The 11,632-nt window shown below is 39.0% G+C and overlaps 1 protein-coding gene across 1 annotated transcript; it reads right to left on the reverse strand.

Moving 5' to 3' along the window:
• Nucleotides 1-218: 218 nt before the first annotated feature.
• LOC311620123 (protein transport protein Sec23A-like) lies at nucleotides 219-3,990 on the reverse strand. The gene has a single exon (XM_084879163.1). It carries the CDS (start codon nucleotides 3,815-3,817, stop codon nucleotides 1,520-1,522), a length of 2,298 nt encoding a protein of 765 aa, XP_084735289.1. The 5' UTR covers nucleotides 3,818-3,990; the 3' UTR covers nucleotides 219-1,519.
• Between the last annotated feature and the right edge of the window lie 7,642 nt (nucleotides 3,991-11,632).

The raw sequence follows: 11,632 nt of genomic DNA on the forward strand, positions 1-11,632 counted from the left end.
TCAGGGCTGTTGTTCCACTTATTTATGCATTTATTGGTTGACTTTTTTATGTGCTCTGACTGGTGATCAAACTCACAACCTTGATATTATGGGGATAACCCTCTAACCACTGAGATACCTGGACAGGGCCATTTTACTTTAACTTAAAGTATATATGTGCATATTTATTCACTGAACATGATATGGGGCAAGTTCTTTTCTTTTTTTTTTTTTTTTTTTTTTTCAGAGAAAAAGTATATTTTATTGGTATATATGCCTAGCACAATTCAATTCAAATAAAATGGAACAGATTAACTTATTTAATTTAATTAAAACATATAAAGTGTCTGTCTCTTTTAACATCATATAATTGTGTTCATGCAAGCACAATCATCAAAACTGTCCTAACCATGTATCATAGCACCACCTCATTTTTGCAGTACTTGATGTAAGTTCATTGTTAAATATATCTGACTTTAGCAATGTAAACATTAGCTACAAGTAAACTTTAAAAAGTAAAGGTGAATGATACTAATGAATAAATCAAAATAGAACTGAGCATCACATGAGATAATTCAACAAAATATTATATAATACTGTTTCAATAAGAAATTACCACTTAATAAATTTCACAAGATGGAAGGAGAAACAAAAAGTAAAGTGTAAACTTCCAAAATAGTGTTAAAGTACTGAGGGATTTCTAGTAGTGTAAAATTTACCTCAGAAAAACAAAGGGAAAAAACATAGCCATGCAGAGAAAACCAAATTTGTTTTAATAATTACAAGTTTTTCTTAGTGTAAAGGCTTTCTAAAATGTACTCTCAAAAAAAGGCTTATTTTCTATCTCCCTTTTTAAAAAATGATGTTTAATCACATAAGTTGGGAATGTGTGGGAACTTCATATTTATTTTTAGATTGGGGATTGTTACAAAAAAAATTTTTGTCTCTAAACTATTTTTTCAGATGACCAAAAACATTATATTTTCTTCATGAAAATTACTATATATAGTCAAATAATTTCTAAATAAATCATCATAAAAATAATTTGCCTTAACAGATTAAGTACAGAAATACTGTATACTTAAGTGATGAAAATCACAGAAAAATATTCAATGAACAAGCAAAAATGTCCACATTTATTACTATTGATGATTTTGTTTACTTTTCAGCTAAAATTAAGAAACAAGTTTTCAAAAGTCAGTATAGATATTCAGTGCCACTTGGTCTGCAATATGCAAATGAGTTGTGTCTCTTTTGTACAAAACAAACTCTATTCTTACTCTTCAACATAATTAAGTTATAAAGACCTGTTTTCCAAAACCAGTTATAATACTGTGGCAAGCAAAGTAAGTTTGTTGGTATTGCTCTTATATTCCAGCTTAATCTACAAACGTGAATATTTTAGCGTATGTTGCCTCAAACCATACTAAAACAAGAGTGTAGAGATATCTGTTGATTTCCACAGATTAATTGAAAAGGAAAAAAAAGAAAACTGAAATATTATTTCATCTTCTTAAATGTCTTTAACATGTTTAGCACTTCAAGCAGCACTTGACACAGCAAGTTTCTTCAAATGATCCATGAACACTTGTAAACTAACATCATCTGTGAGAATAGGTGCTCCAGACTCCTGTCCCCAGGCATACATATTATTATGAGTCTGTGAAGGGTTGACTTTTGAAAGCAGAAAACGGGCCTGGCTGCCCCCATGTTCAGTATCGATGTATCTTGGCATTGGAAACCTGGAGTGAAGAATCTCCTGGGCGTCATCCACTGGGGCTTGCAGAAGGTGGCGGAAATTTTCATATTCTGGCATGTCCTGGTATCCTGACTTGCGCCACTGGGCTATGGTCTCACCATGATAAATCAAAATCTGGAAGAATGTGTCCATCAGAAGAATACGATCTGCAAGAATGCTGCTGCTATCAAGAAGAACCGGCTCTGGTGGTCCACTAAAAGAATATGCATACAGAATAGGTTGAATCATGATTAGAGATTGGGTCAGGTCTTGACGCATAAAATGGTGACGATAGTATGAACTCCCATCAGGGCTATTGTTAAAAACTTGCAAGAAAGGAGACCTTCTTAAGTGAAACATAAACTGTGGATAAAGGGAGAAAGTTTCTGAAAATCTGAAGGAACTTGGATCATCTTTGTGATACTCTCCAAATTTCTGACACAGTCGAATGAGCTGTCTGTCTAGCCATCTAAGCACATCTGGCCCTTCCTCTGTTTCTGCTCTATATATTGCCAGCCTGGCCATAAGAATGGCAGCAGCCTCCTGGTCAAAAGATGCAGCAATGTTCTGGATTTGAGTTTGAGCATCTGCCCAGTTCCTTGCAATGGTGGTCACTCGAATGCGTCTCTGCCCACTTGAATGCTGATACTGAGTCACAAACTGAATTGCACCACGCCCTCCTTGAGGAATTGGAGCATTATGCTGATTGACAACCTCAAAATATATGGCTAAGGTTGTAGTGGGACTGAGCCCACATATCTTCCATTGACAAGTGCCACCTGTTCCTATCTCATTTTCAGACACACAGGGTCCTTTAGAATTGAGAGACACACAGGGTCCAATAGCTCCTGAAACTTTTATTTCCCTTGAGGTCTTTATTTCTAATGTACCACCAAAACCCATTTTAAACTGTCCATGTATATCTTTGGTGAAGACTCTTTGAAAAGTTTGCTTGAATAAGGAAGTATTAAAAGAATCACCCATTACCATGTATCCTCCAGTAAGGTTGGGACAGCATTTCATCTCCAGGAGACCTGTCTGATCTAATGCGCATGCATAAATATCAATAACGTGACCAGTCGTGGCAGCTCGATTAGCCAGTGCTTCAAAATGCTTAGTTCCCTTTTTAACATATTTGGCATTGTCTTTTTCAATATCATGCCATGATCTTATAGGTGTCTTCAATTCATCTCCAACCACCATTCCTGGCCCCTGAGTGGCTGGACCACCAATGAACATCATGATACGGGCACCAGTGTTGGGGAAAGTACACTCAAGTAGTCCTACAGCTATGGAAAGTGCCACCCCAGAAGAACGCAAAGGTCTCTTTCCCTGTGGTACAGGCCAAGGGTCTCGCTGCAATTCCCCCAGAAGATCTGTGAGATTCATGTCTATTTTCTGTACTGGCTGCAAGAACCTATTAGAAGGAGGTGGCTGCTGTACCTGAGGACCACGTGTTGCTTGAGTAACGGGTACTTTAGAGAGCCCCAGCATTTCCTGCAGTTGTTTGGCAGACAGATCTTTTGTTCCTCTGAAGACATAACTTTTTGAAATGCCCTCACATCCAAGTTCATGAACCTGCACCATTCTCCCAAAAGTAATAAGTCCAACCAAGGCTGTAGGTGGTAAAAGACTTAATGACATCTGCATAGATTCCTTCAAAGCTTGTAAATCTTCATCTTCCATGCAAGTATCAACCACATAGAGGAATATCAAAGGCATCTGAGGGCCACGCAGAACTACATATTCAATGCTAGAAAACTGAGGTAAAAGTTCAGCAGGTTGATTCAGTTCAGATATACCAGCATAAGTAGGTGGAAACTGGTTTCTTTGATAACAAAAGTTGCAAGCCCAGAGTTTTGCTCGATAATCCACTTGACATAAAGGATTCAAAACTGCACGGCAAGTGGTCCTACTACACAAAACAGGCTCATATTGAATAGGTGGTAAATCAGGTCTCTCCTTTAGTGGTGTAAATAAGGCTGCTACTGGAACAACCATTCTTGTAGCTTCCAGCCGACTTGATGGCCAAACATTCCAACTAAATCGTACTCCATCTCGTTCTTCATTTTGTTGTATAAATTCCAAATAGGTTGTCATTGTGGAGCTTGAGTCTTATTTCACAGTGTCCTCTCCACGAGACCCGCGCCGGTCGCAGCCTCCGCCCGACGGAAATGAGTCCTGGGCGCCGGCAGAAGCAGCCGTGGCAGTGCGATCAGGACCCGCGCCGTCCCGCCCCCGGCCGCCGCGCACAACTCTGCTGGGCCAACATGGCTGGTCGCAAGTTCTTTTCTTAAGGTATAGGTCTGCCATTTGGAATTTTCCATAATCTTTCTCACACTCATAAGGTACAATTTTAAGTTGTGTTGTTTTTTAAGTAAAGTGAGAATTTCAGCAATCACTTCTAATTAAGCAGTAACTTTAAAATGAGTATTTTTATTGGCTCTTTCCAAATTATTTAATTTCATTTTCATAGGATCAAAATTTAAAATTGCAATGTATCTTGACAAAATAATCTAAAATTAATCTACCAGATAAAATAACTGAGTATAGGCAAAACTTGTTTGACATAGAACAATATTACAACAGAGGCTTCATTTTAAAAATATATATTTTTTAAAATATATATTTTTACTGATTTTGAGAGAGAGGAAGGGAGAGGGATAGAGATGTAAAAACATCTATGAGAGAGAAATATTGATCTGCTGCCTCCTGCACACCCCTTACTGAGGATCAAGCCTACAACCTGGGCATGTGCCCTGACCTCGAATCAAACATTAATCTCCTGGTTCATGGGTGGTCACTCAACCACTGAGCCACACCAGACAGGCATAACAGAGGCTTCTCCATGAATTCCAGCTTACTGATTGGTTGGGAGATTTTGTTACTTATAGTTTATTACTAATACTTAATTAAATAATGTGATTACAATGACAAATACAACTGGCATTCTGAGATTTGGGAACAAACAGGACTGACTGGTAGGCATACAGTTCAACTAGTCAGAACAGAATAATGCAGGCTCTTTAGACAGTACCTGCCATCAGTGAGTATTCCGTGTGCCATATACATAGTATACTTTTCGGAATGGAAAGGGTAGGTTCACCAGGTAAGTGTAGCTTCCTTTAGTGAATTCCTACTATTCAAAATAATAGTGTTTACAACACTGGGAACTCCCCACTCCATAGGAGTGGGCTATGCATATGACTTGCTTCAGGAGAGCACAATATGGAAAGGGGAGAAAAGGAATATATTATTAGAGAAACCAGAGAAACACTTGTGCAGCCAGGTGATCCAGGCCAACAATCGTCATGAGTCATGTTGATAATATGTACCCTTGAAATGAGGTGATAAAAGTAACACTGTACCTCTGTGTTACTGCTGGATTCCTCCCAAATTTTACAACCCCAGTTAAATCCGAGAAAAACAGTAAGTTCCAATAAAGGGACATTTCACCACATATCTGACTAGAACCTCTCAAAATTGTCAAGACAAGGAAAATCTGAGTTGTCACAAACAAAAACGCTATGGTGACAGAATGACTAAATGTAATCCTAAAACAGAAAAAGGACATTAGAAAAATATAAATAAACTATAGACTTTAGTTAATAACAATGTATAGATATGGGTTCACTCATTGTAACAAATGTACCATACTAATGTAAGATGTTAATAATTAGGGAAAATAGGTGAGATGGTATATATGGGAACAGTTCGTACGATCTCTTCAATCTCTTTGTAAATCCAAAATTGTGAATCCAAATCGAAAAAGTAAAATCTATTTTTAAAAAACACACATACAACATAAACAATACAATTGCAAAAACCAGAAAGCTCTTCCTGGGTGATAGATTTAAAGAGAATCTTCAAATATTCCTTCTTTGTGTTCTGTGTATTTCCGCAAACTAGCATTTTTTTTTTTTTTTTTGTCTCCTGCCTCTTTTGACCCCTCATCTCCTTTTAGTCCTTTCACACACTGCCTCCTTGTAACCATTGGGACCAGCTCCAGTCTGTACCACACCCCAGCAAAGGGGCCTAGAGTGAGGTAGTAAAAGGGAAAACTGATACATGGCTGAAGCAAAGACTTTATTTTAAAGAGAAATTGTGCAAACTTACCTACGTGCTTATCACAGTACTATTCCCAGTAGCCAGAAGACAACCGAAATGTCCATTAATAGATGAATGGATAAAGAAAATGGTATATCTATAATAATATTCAATGGAATATTATTTGGCCAATAAAAAGGAGTAAAGAACTGACACATTCTACAACACAGATGAATCTTGAAAATATAATGCAAAGTAAAAAAAGCCAGACAAAATACATCACAAAATGAATGATTCCATTGATGTGAAATATCCAGAATAGGCAAATCCAAAGTCAGAGAGCAAATTAGTAGTTGCCAGGGAATGACGGGGGGGTAACTATGTAATGGTATGGGGTTTCTTTTTGGAGTAAAAACATTTTTCAGGCCCACACAGTGTGCTCAGACGTTGAGCATCAACCCATGAACCAGAGGTCAAGGTTTGATTTTCTGTCAGGGCCCATGCCTAGGTTATGGGCTCAATCCCAGAAGGAGTTGTGTAGGAGGCAGCCGATCAATGATTCTCATCATTGATGTTTCTATCTCTCTTTCTTTCTCCCTTCCTCTCTCTGAAATCAAAGGACAGGGACAGGGAGAGAGAGAGGGATGGGGTAAAGAAGAGGGAGAGGGACAGAGTCAGGGAGAGGGGCAGGGAAAAGGAGAATTAGAGGCAGAACTGGATCATAGTCTAAGGACTTCATAACCTTCCTACAAGGGAAAGGTGAGTAATATACTGGACAGAGTTACAGAGTTGGAATAGTGGGGATGGAGACACACAAGTTGGAGAGAAGACCAAGAGAGATGGAGGGAAAAAGAGTAACTCCTCAGTATGAGTGAGGCTCCAGGTTCAGAAAAATCTGAGTTTGTATCACAGCCCTGTTCCCAGCAGTAGGAATATCTTCATCTCCCTGAACATCAGTCTCCAATATGTAAAATAGAAATACCAATATACTGCTATCTCTTACCCACAATCCCCAAGTGCCAGAAGCTCTGAAAATAAGTTATGTTGTAAATTTGGGCAAAATCATTTGGTTGCAAAACCTGGCCTGACCCAAAGTAAAATGATGTCTTTATTTATTCCACTTAATGTGCATATTTATACATTTCACCATAGAAATGTTAATACATTTTATTAGAGCAATGTTTCCCAAACTTTTGACATATGTGTACCCCTTGTATAATTTTTGTAACGCTGAGTACCCCTCATACTCATGAGAATGTAGAATTAGGCGCAACTAAGCACGGTGCAGTGCATATCCCCACCAAACTCTGGTGCAACGCGTACCCCCACCAAACTCTTCCCGTACCCCTGGGGGTACGCGTACCACACTTGGGGAAACACTGTTAGAACATGCTGTGGAGACACAGCTGAGAGTGTTTGACTAATATATAGACTCCTCATTACATTTGCAATATCTTCAAAACAAATAAATAAATTACAAAACTCATCTGACCCTGAGGGTTTTGGGAAAGGAATGAGAACCTGTAACTGCTAAAATGTATTAAATGCTTGTTATGTGCTAGGCACAGTGCTTCATGCTTTGCATACATTTTCTCATTTGATACACTAAAAGCCTGTTACACATTGAAATTCAGTAAACGGAAGCTGCTATTATAAAGTGACGGTAATCTGGGAAGTCTCCATGGATAAAGTAAACTTTAACCAAAAATTTATAGGTGGCAAATTGGGAGGGGAACAGTGGGTGGCGTGGGAAAGGCTGCTACAGAAGGTGGGAGGAGGGTGCTATTTCTGTTCTCATTTGTTCCTCATCACAAGCACTGAGAAAAGAAAACAGTTGGCAACAGGTTATGGACCATTCTTAAGGAGCTAACAAGGAAGCTTCTTTGCTAATGGAAGGCAGAATGGCTGAGGAGAAATGGCCACATGTATGGAGTTCATAGTCCCCTGGAAATTGGGTTTCCATCACTTTCCCTCACTATTGCTCTTCCACAAAAGGCAAATGAAAATAAAATGTAGACATATAGATGTTTTGTGGATGGAGAAAAACCACATGTGGGTAGTTCTTTAAAGATATTGAATACAAAGGCCACATTCACTTCAGAAGGTGTCCTTCTCTAAGAACCTGACAAGTTTTTTAACCTTAGCAATCTCACATCAAGACATTCCTGGATAATTTAGAGGGGCAAAAAGAAAAGGGCTCTTTTTGAATAGTTGAAATTAAAAACCATCAATTCCAGAGACTCAACAAGATGGCGGCTGAGGGGAGGCTCTACCATCTGGGAAGGAGAGAGAAGGCGTGCTGAACCTCAGGAACTGTGAAGGTACGGAAAACTGTGCACTTGAAAAGGAGGCCGCAGAGTTCGCTGCCGGCTTGCTTGCGGAGAGGGCAGGCCAAGTTCGCTACCGGCTTACTCCCTGCTCGCAGAGAGGGCGGACAGCTAATGCGCGGCTGGCTTTCTTGTTCAGGAGGAAAACAGAACCACCCTATTGCGCTGATAGACGGCCCCAGATAGGGAGAGGCCAGACTGTCGGGCAGTGGGCAGAGATCTCTCGGAGGTGTGTGAAGCCAGCAGCCATTACTGTGGGACTCAGAGACCAAACCCTCATAGGGACGGGCTGAATAAAGCTTGTCTGCACCACCCGAGACTACGCCCCATCCAGGCGGAGCACAGAAGCCCTTCCAGTGGCTAGCTTCCACGTTCGCTGTCAATAGGACTCGCCTAGGGAGGGGCAGACAGGAATCTAAAGCTTGTCTGCACCTATAACAAAGAAGGGTGCGCACCTGCAACCAATTGTGCCAGATTCAACAAAGCTTGGCTCTGCCACCCCGAGACTCTGCCCATCCAAGCAGAATATAGAAACCCTCCTAGCTGAGGCACCTCTGATCCTCATAGCCAATTGGCTTGGAGATCAACGCTTCCCAGTGATACCAACAACAAACAAGGCTTAACAAGAAGACTGCACACACAGCCCACAAAGGGCTACACTAAGACTGTCCACCTCAGGTAACTGAGAGGCTGACTCACTGAAACATATAGGACACCTTAGCACACAAAGCCACCCTACCAACTAAGGGAAGCTGTGAAAATGCCAAGACAAGGAAATAGAGCACAAACAAAAGAAATGGAGGAAAAGAAGAGACTGGATATAGAGTTCAAAACCATGCTTATAAGGTTTTTCAAGAATTTCCTAGAAAAGGTCGACAAGACCTATGAGGAGATGAAAAGGGATCAACAAGAACTAATAAGGGATCAACAAGAACTAATAAGGGATCAACAAGAAATAAAGAATATATTGTCTGAAATAAAAAAATATTATACAGAGTCCTAAAAACAGAATGGAAGATCGCAAGAATCAAGTCAAAGATTTGGAACATAAAGAGCCAGAAGACACTCCTCCGCAGAAGCAAGAAGACAAGAGAATCCAGAAAGTTGAAGATAATGTAAGAAACCTCTGGGACAACTTCAAGCGAACCAACATCAGAATTATAGGGGTCCCAGAAGATGAGAGAGAGCAAGATATCGAAAACATACTGAAAGAAATAGTGACAGAAAACTTCCCCCACCTGGTGAAGGAATTAGACTTACAAGTCCAGGAAGCACACAGAACTCCAAACAAAAGGAATCCAAAGAAGACCACACCAAGACACATCATAATTAAAATTCCAAGAGCAAAAGACAAAGAGAGAATATTAAAAGCAGCAAGAGCAAAGCAGGTAGTTACCTATAAAGGAGCACCCATACGATTGTCAGCTGATTTCTCAACAGAAACCATGCAGGCCAGATGGGAATTGCAAGAAATATTCAAGGTGATGAATAGCAAGAACCTACAGCCAAAAATAATCTACCCAGCAAAGCTATCACTCAGAATCGAAGGCCAGATAAAGAGCTTCACTAATAAAAAAAAAAAAAAAGCTAAAGGAGTTAATCACAACCAAACCAGAATTATATGAATTGCTGAAGGGGTTTCTTTCGGAAAAGAAAATAAATAAAGATAAAAACTATGAACAACAAATACGTAACTATCAACAAGTGAATCTAAAAACCAACGGAATTAAAAAAAATCTGATGAACAATATTAACTGGTGAATATAATAGAATCAGAGGTATAGTAGGGGAGTGGACTGACGATTCTCAGGGAAAAAGGGAATAGGGGGGCGTGGGAAGAGACTGAACATAAACTGTGCACCTATGGATGAGGACAATGGGGATGGGGAAAGGGCAGAGGGTGGGGTGGGAACCTGGTGGAGAAGAGCAATGGAGGGTGGGAAGAGGGGGAATGAGGAACATTTGTAATAATATGAACAATAAAGATTCATTAAAAAAATAATAAATAAAATAAAAATAAAATAAAATAAAATAAAATAAAAACCATCAATTCCATATCCTGCCCAAGTTCACAGAATGTGCCTAGAACAATGATAGGGAAAGGATTCAAAAATCCTTCATTTCAACGATTTATTCATTCACTGCTCTAGTGTGCACTTGGAAATGATTGGAGAAAGGACGGTTCTGGAGAGAAATCATTAGAGAAAACCCATTCTCAATGCCAATCCCCAGCAACTGTTCTAAGTGTCCTCTTTTGTCATAAGTTACGTTATCCAAGGATAAGCCAGACCAAGCGGGATCCAGAAAGTCTCAAAGGAGAACCCACAAAGTGATTGGAATTGGAAGGCAAAAGGGTTTGCCTCTGTCTCTCTGGCTGCATGGCAGGAGACTGTGAGACTCCTGGCCGAACTCCATCACTGATGCCTTTGGTGTCCTTAGGAATGACGTCTTTCATCATACAATAGGACTTGATACTAATCTTCAAGGTCTTCTTTAAATGTTTTTAATATATAACTTTAAATATATAGAAAAGTTGTGCAAATAATACAAAGAATTCATATGTCCTCTTCATCCAGATTCCTCAAAGGTTAACAGGACCCTGTTTCTATTTGATTTTTGATTTATCCCTCTGTCTCACTCTCTCTAGCTGAAAAACCACAAAAGTGATGTGTTCTCCTTGGTGCTTCATTTCAGGAGACACACATGTCAATTTGTCCCATTACTAGCGATGCTAATTTACATACTTGTTTAAGATGATGTCTGCCAGGTTTCTCCACTGCAAAATTACGATCTTCCCCTTCTAATTAGTGTCTTATGGGAAGACACTGAGATTGTATAAAATTCTAATACTACTCAAAATTTATCACTAGTTTTAACATCCATTAACATTTCTTACCTAAATAAATTATTATTATGATGGTTGCCAGAGAGTGATTTTCTAATCTCATTTCTTCTACATTTACTAGTTGGCTTTCCTTGGTAAGAAAGAGCTTTTCCTTCCTATTTATTATTTATTTATTTATTTATTTATTTATTTATTTATATCAATGGGGACTAACGGATTCTTATTAATGGATTATATTCTCTTAATATTATTATTTATCCATGCTCAAATTGTCCAAAATTATCTAAGATCTTCTTTAACTCTAATATGCTGTGAGAAAAGGAGGATGCACAGTATCTGCTTGTTAATACTAAAGATTTTTTTTAAGGGTGATGTTTAAATTGTAAACCAAATATTGAATGACTGCCTAAAATTCACATAGGAAAGAGATGCTGCCATGGTTGAGGATCCAAATCTTGAAGAAGAAAAAAAAGGATTGAATGCTTTGAACCTAATGTTTGCGTGGGTTAGAGAGAAAACAGCTATGAAGAGGGGACCCTTGAAGAGAAGCTAAGTCCATGAACTGTAGAAACCTCTCTGATATGTTGGGCAGTTTGAATTTTCTCTTTCACTCAGGTCTTAGCTGAAGGTTGTTTACTTAATCTTTTCCACAAGCTGAGTCTGATCAGCCATACAGCTCTTCCACTCTCATGTTTA

This window comes from Pipistrellus hanaki, assembly GCF_964339955.1.
Source record: "Pipistrellus hanaki genome assembly, chromosome: 3".
NCBI classification, from domain to species: domain Eukaryota; kingdom Metazoa; phylum Chordata; class Mammalia; order Chiroptera; family Vespertilionidae; genus Pipistrellus; species Pipistrellus hanaki.

What these genes read in the sequence shown, in the direction of transcription:
- LOC311620123 (XM_084879163.1), bottom strand. Translation starts at nt 3,817, where the DNA reads ATGACAACCTATTTGGAATTTATACAACAAAATGAAGAACGAGATGGA.